The following is a 19930-nucleotide window of genomic DNA, read 5'->3' as shown; positions in this document are numbered from 1 at the left end:
CTCAGGCCACTTGTATGAATAATTTCAGAAAAGACCCAGAATTCTGATTGTCCCATAGCAGACAAGCCTAGACTGCTACATCAATTGAGCATGGAGGCTGAATCCACTTGAATGCATCGCAGAGAGATGCTTTACTGGGGAGGAGAAAAATCAAGTTATGGTAGAAAGTCAAATGAAAAACTAAGTTTCCTGGACATGCTTTCAGACCAGAGATGGGCTGCTAGAGCCAGGGATGGGAGACTTTTACTCTTCACCACAGGTATGTAGCAGGAGACTAAACCACAAGTTTTGGGTTATGGTGTTTTGACACTTTTTCCCCTTCCTGTTTTCTCTCTTGTTTGACAGGCGGAGACAGCAGCCAATCGTATCTGCAAGGTGTTGGCAGTCAATCAGGAGAATGAACAGCTCATGGAAGACTATGAAAAGCTGGCCAGTGATGTAAGTATTAATGGTGCTGTCAATTCCTGGGCAGCATTGTGTGTATTACATGTATTACTGTGGAGCCTAGGTCCTGGACCAGGACACTATTGTGCTAGGCTCTGTACAAACACAGTACTGTGTTTCTAAACCTACAGCCAGATCTCTAGTACTGTAGAATATACGCCATCCCATGTTTCCTTAGAAAATGTTTTCTTCCAATAGGTAAAAATGAAAGACTCTGAACTCAGGTGGCAAATGTAATCTACTTCAAAATGGTGGCCATCTGGAGTGGAACAGCCTTCAGAGTCTCAATTTTATTGAAAGAAATCATTGTATCACTAAAACTAAAGAGAGAGAGAGTCATTTTAAGAAAAGATGTGCAATATTGTGCAACTTTATTATGTACCGTCTTTCATGCGTTAAGAGTTAAGTAAATCATACTGGGGAAGAGAAGTTAAAGGTCTAGGCAAGGGAAAAAATAAGTATTCACTAACATTTGGAAAGAGTCTATATATGATAGAAACTGAAGACTGTTCCAGATAGCAGCAGCTGCAAGGAGAAGGCTCACACATAGACAGTTATGAAACTGGAGAAATGATCATAGGAAGCCTGTGGTAGACAAGTAGAGGAAGCAAGGGGGAGAGCAAAGGGACAAGGTCTATAAGCAGGATTGGAGGAAGATAATAAAGAACTTTGAGTACAAAGAGGACAGTTGTAAAATTGATCCTGAAATGAACTGGGAGCCACCAGAGTTGTTTTGGGATGGATGTGATGAGATCCCACTGCATTGTAGGAAAGCATGTGGCAGCTTTCTGCTCCACTGGGAGCTGCCAATTTTTTATCTTCCTGCTGGCTGCCTAGCAGCTGTTTGCTGTGGAAGACTATTCTCAGAGCTGTGCTGACTTCAAAGAAGTTAGAGTGGAAAGATGAAAATGGAGGCAGTAACTTCATTTCTACATCATAGACCCTTCTGTGTCAGAGAGGGCAAATCAGTTACAACAGGGTAGCTCCAACAGAGCTAGAACACTGACAGGCTTGCAATATTTTTGAACCAAGCAACAGCCCTATTAAGGTCTAGCATGATCTGAGAACAGAGTTTGGTCTTGATTCTGCAGAACTGAACTATGAATTAACCACATCAAGGCATTCTGTGCTGTAATACTATGCCTCAACATGGTGTTCTATACAGGGTAGATACCATAAGACCATACTTCTATGAAGTGGTGGACAGCCTTTTCTTAAACCAATTCCCTGTCTTTGGCACAATCCTGCTGGCAACACCCAGTTTCAAACATAAAGTGGACAGTCCCTACTAAGTTCTGAGGACACAAGCAGTTTTAACAAAATCTAAAGTTGGGGCTTAATTTTTAATGATTTTGCAGCTATTCTGACTCCTCCCTCTCGTCCTTGCTGTTTTCAGCTGCTGGAATGGATCCGCCGCACCATTCCTTGGCTGGAGAATCGGGCGCCTGAGAACACTATGCAAGCCATGCAGCAGAAACTGGAGGATTTCCGGGACTACCGCCGCCTGCACAAGCCCCCCAAGGTCCAGGAGAAGTGCCAGCTTGAAATCAATTTCAATACCCTGCAGACCAAGCTGCGGCTCAGCAACAGGCCAGCATTCATGCCTTCAGAGGGGAAAATGGTCTCGGTGAGTTGACGTGCTGAGAGCACAAGGCATCTGTCTACCCTTCCGAATCAAGCTTACTACTTTAGACCATATTATTTGTATTACCATAGCACTTAGGAGCCCTAGTCGTGGATGAGGACCCCATTGTGCAAATACAGAAGAAAAAAATGGTCCCTGCCCCAGAGAGTTTACAGTTCTTGAGTAGAAGATGAGACAGAGACAGGCATGAGAGAAGTGTGGCCATGCCACCCTCATTTTCAATATGAACTACTGGTTGCTGTATGCAAGACTCCATCCTGATCAGAACAGTTGGATCAGGATGGGATATTTGCTCACTGGGACCTGTTGTCCTCACACAGACTTTTCCTCCACATTAAGGTCAGAGTGGTGGTCCAGCCTCTGCTTCTCTGTGTACAAATTAGGTCCAGCCCTCAGGCTTCTGGCTAGCTTCCAGTGAAACCTGTGATTGCGTAAACACTGGGTCCATCTGTTTTGAGGCCACAAACTAATTTTTATTGACCTCTTGGATGAAGGAGTGATCAAAGAGGTTTTTTCGTACTAGGAGGCATGTGACTGCGTTTCATGACATTTCACTGCATTCATAGATAACAACATGCTGTGAGTGGAAGTGCTTCACAGGGTATCTCTTTTGAGCTCTGTGGTTCTGACCTGCTAAATGCACTCCATCCTGTCAGCTCATCAGCCTGCTGCAAATCTACGTCTCATGACTGTGGAGGCAAACTACAGCCTCCTGTTGCTACAGAGTGATTGGAAGCCTATGGCCCACTTGGATGAATGCTCAAAGCATGATGCTGAAGAATGTTCCCCATCTTCTGAACCAATCTCTTCCTCTCATGCTGCTGTACCTTTTACATCACTGCAGGACATAAACAATGCATGGGGAGGCCTAGAACAGGCTGAGAAGGGTTATGAGGAATGGCTGTTGAATGAGATCCGAAGGCTAGAGAGGCTGGATCACCTGGCTGAGAAGTTCCGGCAGAAAGCTTCCATTCACGAGTCCTGGACAGATGGTAATGCCAATCCTAATGCTTCCTTTCGAAAGCATTTTGCCTCTGAAAACATGCCATTGCCTATCTGAAGATACAGAGGGCTGGGTGTCACGGGAGTAATTGTACTGGTCTTTCACATCTAGATTAGAGCTGAGCAAATAATTGGTTCGGTAGCCAAACCAATAATTTTTTGGTTAGTTTTGAATTGAAATTGAATTTTTTTTTCTTGCTGGGGGGGGAGGGGGACAGAAAAATTTTAATTTTAAATCAAACAAAATACTTTAAATGGCGATCCAAAGGGGCAGTTTCTAAACAAAATATTGATTCGGATTGACATTTCATTTTGAAAGTGTCACTTTGAAAAGAAAAGCTGAAATGTTTACGATTGCCCAGCTGAAGGAAATTGCTGAATTCAACCTGAATTTGTGAATAGTTTCGGTGTCCTGAAAAATGCATTTTCAGCTAATTTACTATTTGCCAATAATAATAATCAATCAATCACCCGGCTCTAATCTAGATACCTGGGTTGGTTTATTTATTTTTTATTAGTTTGGTCTCCATCCTTGAGCCTAGTTTGGCACAATTTCATTTATTAAACTAGACAGGTCCAAGACTATAAGGGTAGAGAGTGCTGCATGTGGAAATGTAGATCGATTGGCAGACCTGGAGGGAGGTGCTTATTACAGCTGGCAAAACTGTTATTGGGTCATGCCAGGTGTAGGAGTGGGTGTGTTTATGGTGTGAGAGAGAGAGAGAGAGAGAGAAACTTTCATGAGCACCAACTCCACTCACATTTTTAAGGAGGAAAAAATAATTTGGAATGTTAGTATTGAGAAGAGATTCAGGTATAGGAAAATAATAATGTAATGAAGTAGCCCCTAAGGACTATATTCAGGGCCCCATCGAAATAAGTCTTGTACAAACAAACAATATAGTCAGAATGGCCACCATACAGAACATGAGTGTCAGTACATCTCTATCATCTGAGCTGGAAAACTACTGGTTGGCCTGTGCAAATATATGCTTTTAATGTTATGCCCGAAATATATATCGTTGCTAACTCACCTGCTTTATTACCCTTCCAGAACCTCTCTGACAGAGTGATTATAACTATATTCCATTAAAATATATTCTCTAACTAAAATATATTAGCATGGCCACATTCTAATTGTGGAGACATCTCTTCCTTGTGGCCACATGTCCTGCTTGCCCTTCCAAGCTAGAGACCTCAATCTGGGTCCCAGTGTGACGGACACTCGGTTGAGCAGCTCTGTTGGCAGTTAACACTTAATACTTACAATCCAAGAGACTCGTCTCAGACTGAAAAGTGTGAATCTCCAAACTGGCCTGTCTTGATTACGGAGTGTTCAAAGGGTTACATTTGGAGTAGTGGTGGGTCCACCATTGTAGTGTAAGCTAGTTGGCCTGAACGTGGGCATCAAGAATCCATGCGGACTTACTGGTTTCATTCTCCTGTCCTTTGGGTCCCTCTATAGGTAAGGAGGCAATGCTGCAGCAGAAGGATTATGAAACTGCTACGCTGTCAGAGATAAAGGCCCTGCTGAAGAAACATGAGGCCTTTGAGAGCGACCTAGCTGCTCACCAGGACCGTGTGGAGCAGATTGCTGCTATTGCACAAGAACTCAAGTACGGCTGCTGCCTGGTGCATTTGCCTTTTTAGGAGCTAGAATGGGGACCTTGAAGGCTAATCAGCTTTGCCGTCCTGCCCAGCACAATCATAAAACAATCCCTGTTAAGATTTAGAGTGCAGGAATGTAGGAAAATCCCAATATTTCTGATGAGAGAGGACACTGTCTTCTGATCAGGCGGCAGGAGGGGTTGAAACACATGAGAGGTACAGGTTAGGAAACTCTCTATGTGGGGAAGATTAGTAGTGGTAAGACAGGAGCACATGCTTGATTCTGAGAGGGGATTCCCACCCTCTTCCACCTCAGTGTGCTGCCATTAACTCTTCCCTAAATAGCCTGGTCTTCTTCCTGCTCTTGCGGATTTCAGAACAGTTGCTGTAGGCTATTGCAGTTTTTCAGGATGAGGAATAGCTTTGGTGGTGGTGATGGTGATTTCTGTTCTCTTCTTGCTAGCTAAGAAAGGGCAACCAGGAAGCTACCCTATAATTCTTTTCCGTCCCCCTCGTATATCAAGCCCTGCTTCGTCTGCCAGGGAGGAGAGATGGACCCATCAATCACAGATTTGTTTGAGCTGACTTGTATGATTTCAAGCAGGTGATGTTAGGCCCCTGGGGCCTATGCAGGTGATAAGGCCCCACACTTCCAGGTGTCTTGCACTATATGCCTGGCCTGGCAGCTAGAGCACGGTCCACACTCCTAACTGACTCCAGGGCCAGTGAGTCCCAGCACAGACTGAATTCCTTGACTGCCTTCCCTTGTCCCTGCTTGGAATGCTGCACTTCAGCTCTACTTGATGCAGGGGTCACAAGGGAAGTGGAGCCTCATCATTTGGGGAAGCTGGGGTGTGTGGTGGCCACTGTTTGAGGGCAGTTTGTAGGCAGGCAAGAGCTGGTCAATAGCATGTGAGGAAGAGAATTCGCTGGGGCTGCATAAGGACCAGCACAACTTGGTGTTGGCTTCAGTTCTTTATTATTGAAGAATAATTATCCACCCTATCTTGACCAGAACAGCATGACTGGGGTAACATCAGCATTTTTGAGGGTGTGCAGCTGTTTTCTTTACAATATCAGGCTTATTGGATCAGTCCTTCACCAGCAGAGATTTCAGGAATTGCGCCCTTGTCCCCTTCAGGAGGTACCTCAGAAGGGGAGGAGAACCAAGTTACTTCTCAATCCCTATGAGCGAAGATTAGAACAAAGGCCAGCTAGGCAATAGGAATTAAAGTGACCCTCCACTTCCAGAGTGCATGCTGCATGTTAGTCAAGCAGCCAAATCTCTGATTGCAGCAGAGAGAGAGAGATTGGAGATCACTGGTCCTGGAATGGAAGAGATCATCCCCTTTCAAGCTGTATGAAATGCAGGAGGGAACAGAGGACTCAGTTCGCATCCCAAAAAACAGCCTCGGGATTGGCATCAATTGCTCTTTGTTAGCAGCCTCAGCAAAAAGGGGCCAAGTAACAGAGCATGGATGCTGATCTACCCTCTCTCTTGGAGATATTCTAATAAGTCAAGGTTGAGACATTTTGGTTGTGTGGTCTGGAGGAAGCCTGCCCTGCTGCTGTCTGTGCTGGGCTTGTTCAGAGGCTATAGGAGAGTTTCACTATCCAGCACTTTCAAGTGTTATATTCACTCAGTCAAGTCAGTTATCCTACCTGGCATTCAGGATTCTCTGCTGCGTGGCCTGCCTCCTGCCCCAGACACTTCTCAGGCTGGGTGTCATCAAGCTACTCTTTTCCTTTCCTGCTAAATGCAGAACCAAGAGAGAGATGTGTGTGCATTTCTCTGTCTCCTCACTCTTACAGAACATTGCCCCATGAGTATGAGCATTACAGGCAGTGTGCTCTAGAGCAGGGGATACGGCAAATCAATTCACGTTTCAATGCTGAGGTTATTTTAAATAAGTTAATGTTCTGTGCAGCTCAGCTGCTCCTGTATGTTCCTCTTTGCCCAAAGGGTGCCTGCAGAATTCTACATCCCTTAGCATGGTTTCTCGCTCTTTGAATCCACAATGAGGACCTTCTCATCCCCCTTTCCCTATATACAAGAAGCAGGTATTTAGGCAGCATGGTGTTCTGAAATGGAATGCATTTGGCATGGTTGTTCTCGAAAACCACCATCTCCCAACTTGGACTGAAGTCTCTCAGCTTTTCTCTCCAAGCCCATTTGCCCAAATCTTCCCAACCTGCACCATGAATTGGAAAATAGTCATGGGAAATCAATGGTGGGTTTTTTTTTCTATTTTATAATCTCCATGTAGTCACGTTCTGAGTGTGATACATGATACCACTCTGTAACATCATGTGCAATGACTCCAAAGCTGGGTACTGTTGATCTCTACAGTCCCCTCATTAGAGGGGGTGGGGGTATTTTTATTATTTCTGTTCTCTGAGATTGATGGGGAATTGTTGATTGTTCCTCCCCTGGGTGTTTTTGTTTAATTTTTCCATTTTTGTTGTTGCTTGTTAGTGAGCTGGATTATTATGACTCACCAAGTGTCAACGCCAGGTGCCAGAAGATATGTGACCAATGGGACAATCTGGGTGCTTTAACCCAGAAACGTAGAGAGGCCTTGGAGGTAAGATGTGCTCATGAAGATCAGTCTGGCCTGGCAGTCTGGAGGAACCTTACACTGCTGCTGATTGTGCTGGGCTTGCTCAAGAGATATTGGAGAGTTTAACTCTCCAGGGCTGACTGCCAGCACTATCAAGTGTTACACTCACTCAGGAATCTAGTCTGTTATCTCACTTCCTATTCTAGAAGACATTCCCATGGCCCAAGGAGCTTATGATCCAATTTAAACAAAAGCAATGCAATTCAGATAACACAATGCACAAAGGATGATGCAAGTTCAAAACGGGTGATACCTATGATCTCTCCCAGATAAATGGTTTTGTGGAAGTCTACCAATGCTTCCTTCCCCCACTGCAGAAAACTGATCATGTGTAACTTGTGCACCCCTTGTAACAGAAGTTCACCAGCCCCATGCCTGCCCATTGTTTCAGAAAAAGGTTGAAACCTTGCAGGTCCTTGCCCTTGGGATTACAAGGCCATCCAGCAGAGAGAACCTTTCAGGCCCTCTGTTGTTCCTTGCTTATAAGAAACTTGAAGTTGAGGAGCGTGATTAACACAGACATATGGTCTTCTCTTTCTTTCTCGTATCATTTGCTGCTGACCTAGAGAACTTCTAGGACCATTCCGTGGATTCATCAATTCAGCAATAGGATGCCATAAATGCAGGACAGCCAGCAGCCTCCTTTCCTAGCATGGATTCCCACACCAGCTGCAATGCAAACTAGCATTAAGCTTCAGTTCTTCAAACTATTTCCCAAAGCTTGGGTATCCCAACTAGTAAACGAGTCTCATATTTTTACTTCCAGCCCTACATATACCCTTCTAGCCTAGCTGTACCACCAGAATTGGCACCTCTGCATTGCATGAGCTGTTATTGGCATTCCTGTATTTTATAACTTCGCTCTTTTGAAAAATCATTCTGAAAAAAATAAAGTAAGTAAAAAGAAGGGAAAATCAATCTTGTGTAATGACATGATTACATAACAGAATGTTATGGTTCATGTAGCTGATTTAAGTATATGCAAATCAAAAATATTTAAGAAGTCGGTCTTTCCAGTTCCAGACCCTAATTTCAGGAACGCTTTTAAAGTAACTTCCTTCTGAGAACACTGAGGGAGCAGGGCCATGGCAAGATAAACACAGGAGGAAGGCTCTGCTTAGCCAATTACAAAGCGTGCTGTCCGGTGACTGTTCTCTAATCCTTTTTCTTCTTTTGGGGAATTCCAGAGGACAGAGAAGCTGCTGGAGACAATTGACCAGCTATACCTGGAATATGCAAAACGAGCCGCTCCTTTTAATAACTGGATGGAGGGGGCCATGGAGGATCTGCAGGACACCTTCATTGTTCATACCATAGAGGAGATCCAGGTATATGCAAGTCCTTCCCCTAAGATGTGTTTGTGTGCAATCAGACAATACTTTTCACTTGATTATGGCAGGTGGTGTGCTTTTTGGTGTTCTGGTGCTTCTGCTTAATCTCGTGATCTTTGGGGGAAAAAATGAGTTTTTCTCAAATTCTTCAGAAGATCTGGATCCAAATGGATATGAGCCAAGTTTACTCCAGTCTAACTGGATACCAAGACTTGAATGTGGATTTTTCAAGGAGATTTGAGGGTCTTGCTTAAAAATGACTGAGAGTCGAGAGGATTGTGCATTCTTATCCTAATGAGAGGGCTTAAAGCTACTCTCAGGCTCTGTGTGCTATGCCAACAGTCCCATAATTCCCCACCCCCAGTTCCTCTACTCCTCTTGTTTCTTTGATGGCTTCTGTAGTCCTGTGCTGCACAGCTACACTGCTGAATATTGTGCTCTCCCGTTTGCTGCTGAGTTACTATTAAGAGTCAAAGCTTTCAAACCTCCTTGACGTCATTGGAGGCAACATTTCATCTTCCCCTCTCCTCCCACAAGGCTGCTGTGGAAAGAGCTTATAGTAGCTCCCCATAGTCCTCAGTGTTCCAGGTGCCCTTCTGGGTCTGAAAGGCCTTGCTATTTCTCCTGCTTGACTAGCACTTGTGAAGACAGCAGACAGTACATGTATTTGCTTGGATTAGGCTGGCTGAGCTGAAGAAACAGGCTTGTCTTCTCTTCAGCTGTTGCTTCATGGTAGCAACTGATTTGTTGGCCATCAGGCTAGGAGACTCATTTCCAGGTTAGGTCATTGTGGGGCTGTCTGACAGCAACACTGTACATGAGAGAGAATGCATAGAATGCTGGTGGGCTTTTGGGTGTGGGCTCTGTAGCACTAGCACTGACCATGAGCTACTGGGTGGAGATGTCATAAATGGTACTGACGCAGCATGAGCCCTATTACTGAGCTAGAGACCTGCCGTTTGCTAAAGTGCTTCCCCATGACCAGCAGTTCTCAAACTGTGGGTCGGGACCCCAAAGTGGGTCACAACCTCATTTTAATGGGTTCGCCAGGGCTGGCTTAGACTTTCTGGGGCCCAGGGCTGAAGGCGAAGCCCCCCCGCCTGGGCCAAAGCCCACTGCCTGGGGCTGAAGCCCTTAAGCTCAGGCTTCAGTCCCCTCCTGGGGCTGTGTAGTAATTTTTGTTGGTAGAAGGGGGTCATGGTGCAATGAAATTTGAGAACCCCTGTCTTAGACCAGTGAGTTGTTTTAACTCTTCCATACTGTAGATCAAATCTGAATAGCGAGTGCATTTGATGAACACTGCCTTCTCCCATTCATAACTTCATGGATTAAACTCCCCTTCCAGTCATACTTCAGCTACACCCCTGTGATCACCACAATAGTTGCTTACATAGGAAATTATTTACTGAGTTTAACTGTGTATAACATAAGTAGGTTATCAGGCACACATTCTGCTTTCATTCTTCATTTCCTCTTCCCCGTCTATCTGTACTGTTCACCTCTCTATCCCTACTCCATGTGCCTCTGCTTCCTGGTCCCTTTTGCCACCTCTCCCCCTGCACTTGTTTCCCTGGTCTTTCTCCTCTTTTACAGGCTTCCATGTGCTCTACAATTACAAACCTAGAAATGGCTGGAAATGAGCCAGTCCCAAATGACTTGCCAGCTGTTCACAAACCATCAGCCAGTGTTCACCAGACCACCTTAGATTATAGTTTGGGAATCGCAGCATTAAGAGTAATAGAAAGGATGAGTTGTGGTCATGGAGAGGGTGCCATTTCCAGCTACAGAGCACTCTGCCAATGGGAATTTGCCAATTTCTCTGGGCTGGAAGATGTTCACCTAGTTGCGATCCCTGAACAGCCTAGGCCTGCTTCTATTGATTCCACTGTAACCATACTGGATCTGGTACAGCCCTACCTGGAGAAAACTAATGCCTATCTGTGCTAGCACTCTTAGTCACCCAGCTGCTATAAAGTAACACTAGTGGTCTGATCTCTTTTTTCCAAAGTCATTGAGTGCTCACAACCCTCATTGCAGGGATCAAGCACTCTGCAAAAATCAGCCCACCAGAGTCTAAAGCAAGATGTATTTGACAGGTTTTGTGATGTTATCTCTGTAGCTAGTCAATATGGGATACAACCAAAGACAGCAAAAATAACTTGCCTCATAACTGCCTGCTTTAATCCAACTATGAAGGTCTGAAAAATGTTTGAGTGCCATAAAAGTGGCTTTTACCTGCTGTGGAATGGCCTTTTCTGCACCCTCAGAGATCGATTGCTCTGCTGTAGCAGCAGAGGAGTTTCCAAACTGCACTGTTTTTAGTAACACCTTAACATGGAGGCTGTCCTTTGACTAATGCTCTTCTTATCTCTCCTCTGCTGGCGCCTCTGTTTTCCAGGGATTGACCACAGCCCATGAACAGTTCAAGGCCACTTTGCCAGATGCCGACAAGGAGCGACAGGCCATCCTGGGAATCCACAATGAAGTCTCAAAGATTGTCCAGACCTACCATGTCAACATGGCAGGAACCAATCCCTACACGACCATCACCCCACAGGAAATCAATGGCAAATGGGACCACGTGAGTGCTTCGAGCCTTGCACTTTTCTATAAGGGGTATCACCCCAGGAAGCGAATTATTCCCTTTCTAAATTCTCCTGTCCAATGCACAGTGCTCAGCTAGAAACATAGAGTTTAAGGCCAGAAGGGATCACCGGATCATCATCTTACCGTATATCACAGGCCACCAACATCACCTAGCACCCACACACTAACCCCAACAACTGAAGTATTACAGCTCACAGACTAAACTATTACAGGTCACAGGCAGAGAACAGGAGGGCCCCAGTGCCCGAGGTCTCTGCAATGGCAGCGAAATGATTAAGTGAGATATACCCAGTTAATTCCAGCAAGTGATCCACACTCCATGCTGCAGGGGAAGGTGAAATGTTCCAAGGTCACTGCCAGTCTGACCTTGTGGGAAAATTCCTTCCTGACCCCACATGCGGTGATCAATTAGACTGAGAAGGAGACGAGATCCACCAGCCAAACACCTGAGAGACAGAGCTCTCAGGATCATCTCAGAGCACAGGCCCTGCCGTCTCGCATGATTTTTTTCCAGCACACGTATGGGGGCTTAATGTGCTTCAAAGTGCAGAATGTGCAGGCTAAAGAGGAGAACTTGAATTTTCTTTTATTCCCTTCTTGCGCTGATGAAAGATGCTATCCCTAATACCAGTTGTGGTGATGGTCTTTGTGGGCGAATGGCAATTGAATAGAGCCCTTCAACTCATTTAACACAGGCCATCATAGAGTCCTGGGATGTTAACTTCTTTTGGTTATGTATAACTTGGGCTGTATTTAACCATCCCCTGTAGAGAAGACAGGTTTTATGTCCCGTCCCCTAAGCTAGCCAGCCCAGGCCAGACGTTTATGCTTTCCTATTTGTGCACACCCCTTTGCTATATCAGTTTCTGAATGCATTGTGTCTAGCTTACTGCTCATGAAACACAGGCTGTGCCTTGCTATGTTTTGCTGCAGGTGCGGCAGTTAGTTCCTCGAAGGGATCAAGCCCTGCTGGAAGAGCACACACGCCAGCAACAAAATGAACGACTCCGGAAACAGTTTGGCGCACAGGCTAATGTCATTGGGCCCTGGATCCAAACCAAGATGGAGGTAGCATCTCAGTAATTTTGAAACAATCTTTTTTTCCTCTCCTCCACAATCACAGCGGGCATTCTGTATTGCCTCTTCCTTCAGCCTTTGGGCAATCCTCCCTTCATGCTTCAATAAGAGAGGCTTTCACAGAAAGTCAATGGACAGTGTGTGCTGAGATTACCATGCATCTGATTCGCCAGAGACACTTTTTTATTCCCGCTCTTTTCAGCAAATACAAAAATGTGGCCTCGAGAAAGGGATGCTGGCACTTGAATACATTCAAAGGGTTTCTCACTTGCTTTATACAAATACAGCAGAAGTTTATTTTGTGTAACCACTTTCATACCATCTGTTTCAAAATGTACTAAAAAATAAACACAATTATGTGGTAAAGCAGCAGCAGGAGAGAGAATTTTTAAGGGTGAACTTTTTAGCTAAGATTTGAATTAAGGTAAGTTGAGTTAAAGATAAAAGAATACAAGAAGGCTAGTGCTGATGGCAGGATGTGCAAGAGGTGGGGGAGGCTCTTCAAGGAAAACATTTAAGAAGGGAGTCAGTGCTAGATATGCAGAGATGTGAGGAGAAAAAAGCCATGAGAGAAGGAGCACAGAGATAAAGAGCACTAAGTAAGGACAGCAGATATAGTGTGAAGAAAGCATTTTGATCTCTCTCCTAGCTGAGGAAAAGAAAAGTGCTGGCCAGCTTATTCCCTGTCCTTTTAAATTACTATTGCCATAGACATACTGAGAGAGCTCCCAGAGCAATCAGCTGTGCCTTCATTTATCATCAGATGTTGCCCAACTAGTGATTCCACTTCATTGGATCCCCTCAGTGTAGGCTGCTTTTCTGCCCTGAGGAAACGCCAATTCTGTTACTGTTTTTTGGGTCAGTGGCACAGTTGGAGGTGGTAACACATAATGCAGTTTCTCCTCTTAGCTCCAACTGTTCCCAGCATCATTGCTTTTCCATCTTCTGTCATCCTCTGGCAGAGGGTGGAAGGTAAGGAGGGTAAACCTCCTCACTCAGTAGTTACCCTTGATCAGTTTACTTAAAGGAAGGTGTTGACGAGGTTTTCCACAGAGCGCCAAATAGCCTGATGATTGGAACTTGGCATGTGTGAGAGCATAGCATGTGTCTGATATGGTGAGCACACAAACGGGTTAGGGAGAAAGGGAAACTGCAACCTGTAGGCTCATAACTAGGGCTACGTATCTGTTATAAAGGTCGCGGAAGTCCCTGATTCTGTGATTTCCAAGACTTCTGTTGACTTCTGCAGGGGCCCGGGTGGCTGACCCCACAACAGCCCAAGCAGTTGGCTCTGGAGCCAGCTGCTCAGGTGGCCCCCAAGACAGCCACACCAGCTGCTGCTCCAGCAGCCCCGAGCAGCGGTCCCTGGCCAGCCCCAGGGGGCGCCCCCCAGATGTAATCACAGGTATTTTTAGTAAAAGCCAGAACTTCAGCTGATGTAAGCTGGTGTAGTTCCACTGACTTCAGTAGAGCTACAGTGGTTTGTAACATAAGGGTGTCTGACCTCATATGTTTATCTCCTCTCTTTAAAGCCATGGTCTGTATAGTCTATATGTCTTCTTCTTGAAGCATTTTGTCCCATACAGGGAACAGGTAGATACTGTGTGTGTTTAGGCTTGTCCCTCTAATGGGCCCAACTCCCTTGGGTTTGTTTATGCAGGAGATCGGCCGCATTTCCATAGAGATGCATGGGACACTGGAGGACCAGCTCAACCACCTCCGGCAGTACGAGAAGAGCATTATTAATTACAAACCAAAGATTGACCAGCTGGAGGGAGACCACCAGCAGATTCAGGAGGCACTCATCTTTGACAACAAGCACACCAACTACACCATGGAGGTAAATGCCTGGAGAAGCCTTCAGCCTGTTGTGTTTTAGCCCCAGCATACAAAACAACCTAAGTTGTATTGGCCAGATGTAGTTAAGATGAGCATCCCCATATCACCCAGATTCTTTTCCAAAATGCTTGGCTAAACTTTTCACTCATGAAAGTGAGGAACTAACAGCACTGCTTCACCCACAGAGCCCTGCCAGGACACCTCAGTTCAGACCTGCAGCTCTATAGGCTAATCCAGTTCTGAGTCCTCCCTGAGTAGTTGCGACTTCAGCAGGTGGTAGATGGGGACCAGTTAAGAACACCAATGCATCTCAGATGTTTACCTGAGACTTATTAGCCGACTACTTTATAGCTGGATGCCTAATCCTAATAGCCAGGGTGAAGATACTGGTGATAGTGGTGGTGTGGATATGTTATGCATTATTTGTACTATGATAATGCCTAGAGACCACAACCAGGAACAGGACCTTGCTGTGTTAGGGTCTATACAAATATAGTAAGAGACTCTTGCCTCAAACAATTTAACATCTAAATTGACAAGACATACAATGTATGAGGGGAGAGAATGCAACATACAGGCAGTCCCCTCTCTGACCCCCACCCCAAGTAATGCTCCCTAGAGTTTCAAGGAATAAGACAGCTGTGTATTGTTGTGCTCCATATTTCATTGTAACATTGCAAATCAACTCCCTAGCTGATGATTTTTTTTAAAAAGTTACTTACTACTAGGGCTGGACAAATAACAGAAAAAAGAATACACCTGAATATATTATGCAATTAACTTCACTGGTATTAGCTGACGAGTATTTGACCAGCTATAGAGCTAGTTGAGTTCCACAAAGTATTTTTGAATAAATTGTTTGACACATATGGGAGAAATTCCCCAAATACTATTCAACCAGCTCTAATCACTAAATTTCTCTCTTTAGCATTGACTTTCCTTTCCTGGCTTCTTTTCACTTTGCTATAATTATTTATGGTGCATCTTTGCTTGAGCTGTCTTCAGAGTGTTCCCTAATTTCCCTTTCTCTCTCTGTTCTCTGCCTCCTCCCCATATTGTCTCTCTCTCCTATTCCTCTCTTTATAGCTATTCTGTACTTATTCTATCAGTCTTCTCCTTCCAAATCCACCCACCCATACATAGACCTGGGAAATTGTGCCAGATACTTAACAGCCAGAGGACTACACGTATTTAGTAGCCAAAGCCTGATATGAAACATGTAGGGTCCACTGTCCAGGGCCAATGCACAGATGAGTGCCGCACTATTTGCCAGACTGCTGGGATCCATACCAGGGTACGATCCCTGGACTCTATTTGGGGGCAGTGAGGGCCTTAATCTTCTGTATCAATCTCTGGCTAGTAGATGTTCATAAATTTAGAGTCATGGGGTTTAAGGCCAGAATCCACCACATTATCTAGTGTGGTGGCCTGTGTATGACAGGCCATCCGCACCACCCAGCATCCACACACTGAACCCAACAACCAAAATGAGACCAAAGTATTAAGCCTCCTGGAAGGCTACACTATTATCTGCCACAGGCAAAGAGTAGGGGGGACCAAAGTGCACCAGTGCCTAGAGGCCTCAACCAAGGAATCTCTGCTTCTCCTCTACATCCTCCTGGGTGCTGCAAGAATATGGGGATGGTGAGGTGTCTGCTACTCCATGCCTTTCACAGACTCCATTCTTTTGCTCCTTCTTCCTAGTTAATAGTTTCAGTGCTGCTGCTGGAAACTCTCCCAAGCAACAGTACACTAAAACTAACCAGATTCCTGTCAGTTTCACTTTGGCAACAGATTCTGGTCACTTCTCATTACTGAATCTTGTGAAAATCTGTGCTATAATAGAGGCACTGGAGAAGTGGGTGTCAGATCTAGGAAGACATCTGTGCATCACTTTACACTCAGTTCACATTTGAAAGTTTTCTGCATGACTGAGAGCTAAAAACTTTGGACTTGATTCTCATTTACTCTAAGGCCGCTGTACACAACTCTGGCAGAGTAAAGTGACCTTAAAGCTAATGTAATGCCTTAGTTTAGATGAGAATCTGACCTTTTATTTTTTTTTTAAATGAAGGTTCAGATTTTGAAGAAATTGATGGCACTTGCCCAGAGTGAGAGGGATTTTTCTGAGCAAGTGGATTTCCCAGGCCATGACCATCAGGATCACTTCATTTGTAATGATTAACCCAGTCGAACCAAGGGCTCCAGATGCAGAAGGTGCCACTTTTTAAAAGAAAAGTCTTGTCCTTTCTTCTTCAGCATATCCGAGTGGGATGGGAGCAGTTGCTTACAACAATTGCTAGAACCATCAATGAAGTGGAAAATCAGATTCTGACCCGTGATGCCAAAGGGATCAGCCAGGAGCAGATGAATGAATTCCGGGCCTCCTTTAACCATTTTGACAGGGTAAGTCTGTGTCCCCCGCAGCTCAGTGGGCCACCTGCTTCTTCATAGGCTTGGCATAGCATTAGAAACCAAACAGCCCCTGCAGTAGAACTAGCCACAGAGTAGACTTTTCATTCTTGTGCTTAGAGGACCAGGCCTCATGAGCTGCCAGCTCTGTGGAGACTGTCAGGTAATCCTGTCCACATTAGGCTAGTCTGTTTGTCATGCCGAGACAGGAAGTTTGTCTGGAATGCAAGTTTCCTGACTGAGCTAAGACACGGGAAAGTCAGCCAACATATTTAGAAAATAGACTATAGGCACCCATCCCCTTTCCTCTGGAGGTCCCTCACTTAAGTGCTACATACAGTATAACAAAACATAAATAAATGCAGAGCCAACAGCAAATACAATTATAAAATAAGCCCATGATAAACTCAACCATCATCCTGCCAACAGCTCTCTCACTTACATCTAGGGGAGATCAGCTGGCGTGCTTCCATGAATCTGAACAGCCACACTGTCACCCGGAGAGAGGCACTCCCAAAACCATTTAGGGTTCTGTAGGTTCCACGCTAACACCTTGAATGCCACCCATAGACCTACTGGTGAGCAATACAGATCCCAGAGCAATGGTGTATACGTATGCGCCTGACACTTGCTAAGCCTGTGACAGCATTCTGTGCTAGATTCAGTTTCTGAGTGGTCGCAAGATAAAACCCCATTACTGCAGTCTAATTTCAAGGAGAAGCCATCTCCAGATGACCAAATAATGGCCATGCTGACTCCTCTCACGTTGTCGAAGGTGCATTCAGATAATGACCCTCTCTCCTTTCTAGTGTTCCCAAGTGTACCGTGTACATCCTAGTTTTCCATCCACATAAACAGACCTTCCATTTACATCTGAGATGCAAGAGAGGGAGGTTACAGTGGTAACAGGGAAAATATGGTTGCCTCATCCTCAATTATTTCTTCTGTTGGGAAGCTTTAATACTGATTGTAAACACCAGACTGAAAAAAAATTGACTTTTTTTTTTAAAGAGGGAGTCAGCTGAAGCTGGCCCTGCACGCCTACCCTGAGTTTCCTTCTCCTGCCAGTGTGGCATGTCAAAATGATGAGGACTGCAGGCAGGAAGCCCTCAGTGCTGCCCTGCAGCTAAGTTCTGCTTTTCAAATTGGGATTCTCAATTTTGTGTGTAAACCTTGGTGATGAACACTTCCCACCCCACAGTGTTTAGTGATTCTGAGCTAAAAGGAGTGCAGCTGTGGTGAAATGTTCTGCTGGGCTTTGTGGCTGGCCTCCAGTAGGCTCTCTTGTCAGGAAGTTCACGTTTACCATGAGGTCCTCTCAAAACACAGAGAAAAGGGGGTGTTATAAATGAATACTGTATCCATCGTTGGTAGATCCCTCTGTGTAATAGCAAAGATAGCGGCTATATAAAGTCAGGGGTGCACTTCAGAGAGCTCAGCCAGTCACAGCTCTGCTTTCATATACAGAGCTCAGAAATATAGGGGTGGCAGCACTTCCCTGAGCTTCAGCTGTTTTTTCCTGATGTGTTCTTGGAATGCCAGGACTGTTCAGGAGCACACAAGATACTCCACCAGCTAAGCTTCACGGAATCATTGCCAGGCATACCTACCCTAGCCTACCACTTTATTGGGGTATCTGACTTTTGACAGCAAGAACAGAAAGGTGATAGTGTTTGCTATCCACTGTGTCTGTCTGCTTCCCTGCACTCTGGGTTACTGTTGAAATGCAGGACTTCTGGCATTACTGGGTAAAAGAATAGCTATGTCAGAGACTGATCTGGAAAAAGTAGATTTTAAAGCTTGCTAGTGTTAACAATTCTTGTTCAAACGCTGTCAAGATGTGATCAAGTTCTCTAAGAAGCTACTGTTTTGAGAGCATTTTTAGCACATCCTGAAATGTCATTGTGGTATCTAACTTTGTGCACTTTTTATTTTTCTTCCCTGTCTTTTTATCTGCATGTCATTCTTTCTCTACCTCTCTCCTCTCCTCACCCACTGCATGGTGCATCTGTTTGTTGTCTTTTCACCTGCCCTTGATCTTCTCTTTACCTCTCTTTTACCTGCCCCACACTACCACCCTGCTGGCACTGCATGTCCTGTTGCCTGGCACACCGCATAACCAGGATCACTCCGGCACACTTGGCCCTGAGGAATTCAAAGCCTGCCTCATCAGCTTGGGTTACGATATTGGAAACGATGCACAGGTACTGAATGCTAGTGGTGAATGCAGCGAGAAGTTGAACTATAAGGAAATAACAGTTTTCTCCTTTCTTTTCTTTTTTTTGTTTTAATCCTTCTGTCATTGTTGTTCTCATGTTTTACTGTTCATGTATCTCTGTTCCATCCCACATTTGCTCTTTTACTTAATTTTCATATCTGCCCTTTTAATTACCTTCATTTATTGTCTTGGGAGAATTCTTTTTATACCTACCTATTCCATTTACTTGTTTCACTTAAATTTCCCTGTCGTCTTCTCTTTGTGTATTTGTCTCACTTGATATCTTCATGCTTCATTGTTTTTTTAATATTCGTGTCCTATATAAAAACTACTTCATTTCCAACTGAATCATTGCTGCTTCATGGTTTTTCAAACCACCTTTATTGTATTATTTTTCATTGTCCAATAATTCCTGTCCCTTTTTCCCAAATCCATTCTTTGTAATATCTCCTGTGGGTTCATCTCTTCCTCGACTGGTTTCCATTTTCTCTCTCTTGGTTTCTTCTATCCTTGCATCACTCCCTGTAGAAGAAGACTGGCATGATGGATTCTGAAGATTTCAGAGCCTGCCTTATCTCCATGGGTTACAATATGGTAACGTAGAGCCCTTCTGTCACTCATGTTCACAATGATTCATATGACCTTCTGCAAAGGGCACACATTTGTAATGAGTCAAGGTAAAAGCTACCTTAATTCCTAGGACTCTCAGAAATGGAAACTAAATGTTGAAATGATTGTGTGTATGCGTGCGTTTAAATCTTCATCTTACAGCTCTAGCTGGAGGGAAGAATGGGAGGGTTATGTCCAATTCTGATCTGTGTAGAGTGAGAATTGATTTGGAAAACTGCATGGCTTATAAACTGGAAGAAGCAAGAACCAGCTCATGTTGATGTGTTCACTGTTTGCAAACAGCAACATGTAACCTCTCCAGCAATAAGTAACAGTGGGATTCCAATGGAAGTCTTCATGACAGCCTGATGAATGAGTGAATGCTGTTACCAATAAATATTGAAACAAAACTGTTTATACGGGAAGTGTTTTTGCTAAATTCTCAACGTGCATATCCGTGTACGTACGTATGTAGGTGTGTACACACTCTCTGTAAAATACTGTACCACTTACAAAT

At 44.6% G+C, this 19930-nt stretch overlaps 1 protein-coding gene across 3 annotated transcripts in view; it reads left to right on the top strand.

Moving 5' to 3' along the window:
- Positions 1–19930, top strand: part of ACTN1 (actinin alpha 1) — a 130532-nt gene that overhangs the window by 103359 nt on the left and 7243 nt on the right. The window contains exons 9-20 of one of the 3 annotated variants that reach the window (XM_084630622.1): positions 346–438; positions 1841–2071; positions 2934–3081; positions 4557–4707; positions 7176–7284; positions 8508–8648; positions 11050–11232; positions 12192–12326; positions 13996–14175; positions 16434–16580; positions 18710–18790; positions 19333–19398. In XM_084630622.1, coding sequence (XP_084486748.1) covers positions 346–438; positions 1841–2071; positions 2934–3081; positions 4557–4707; positions 7176–7284; positions 8508–8648; positions 11050–11232; positions 12192–12326; positions 13996–14175; positions 16434–16580; positions 18710–18790; positions 19333–19398 — 1665 coding nt within the window. The remainder of the gene's footprint in view (positions 1–345; positions 439–1840; positions 2072–2933; positions 3082–4556; positions 4708–7175; positions 7285–8507; positions 8649–11049; positions 11233–12191; positions 12327–13995; positions 14176–16433; positions 16581–18709; positions 18791–19332; positions 19399–19930) is intronic. The other 2 variants (XM_084630621.1, XM_084630620.1) reach the window with 2 other exon arrangements.

The sequence above is a fragment of the Lepidochelys olivacea genome (genome assembly GCF_965140295.1).
Source record: "Lepidochelys olivacea isolate rLepOli2 genome assembly, chromosome: 6".
NCBI classification, from domain to species: domain Eukaryota; kingdom Metazoa; phylum Chordata; order Testudines; family Cheloniidae; genus Lepidochelys; species Lepidochelys olivacea.
Note: the sequence above shows the minus strand (reverse complement) of the source record. Positions and strands in the feature narration are given on the sequence as shown.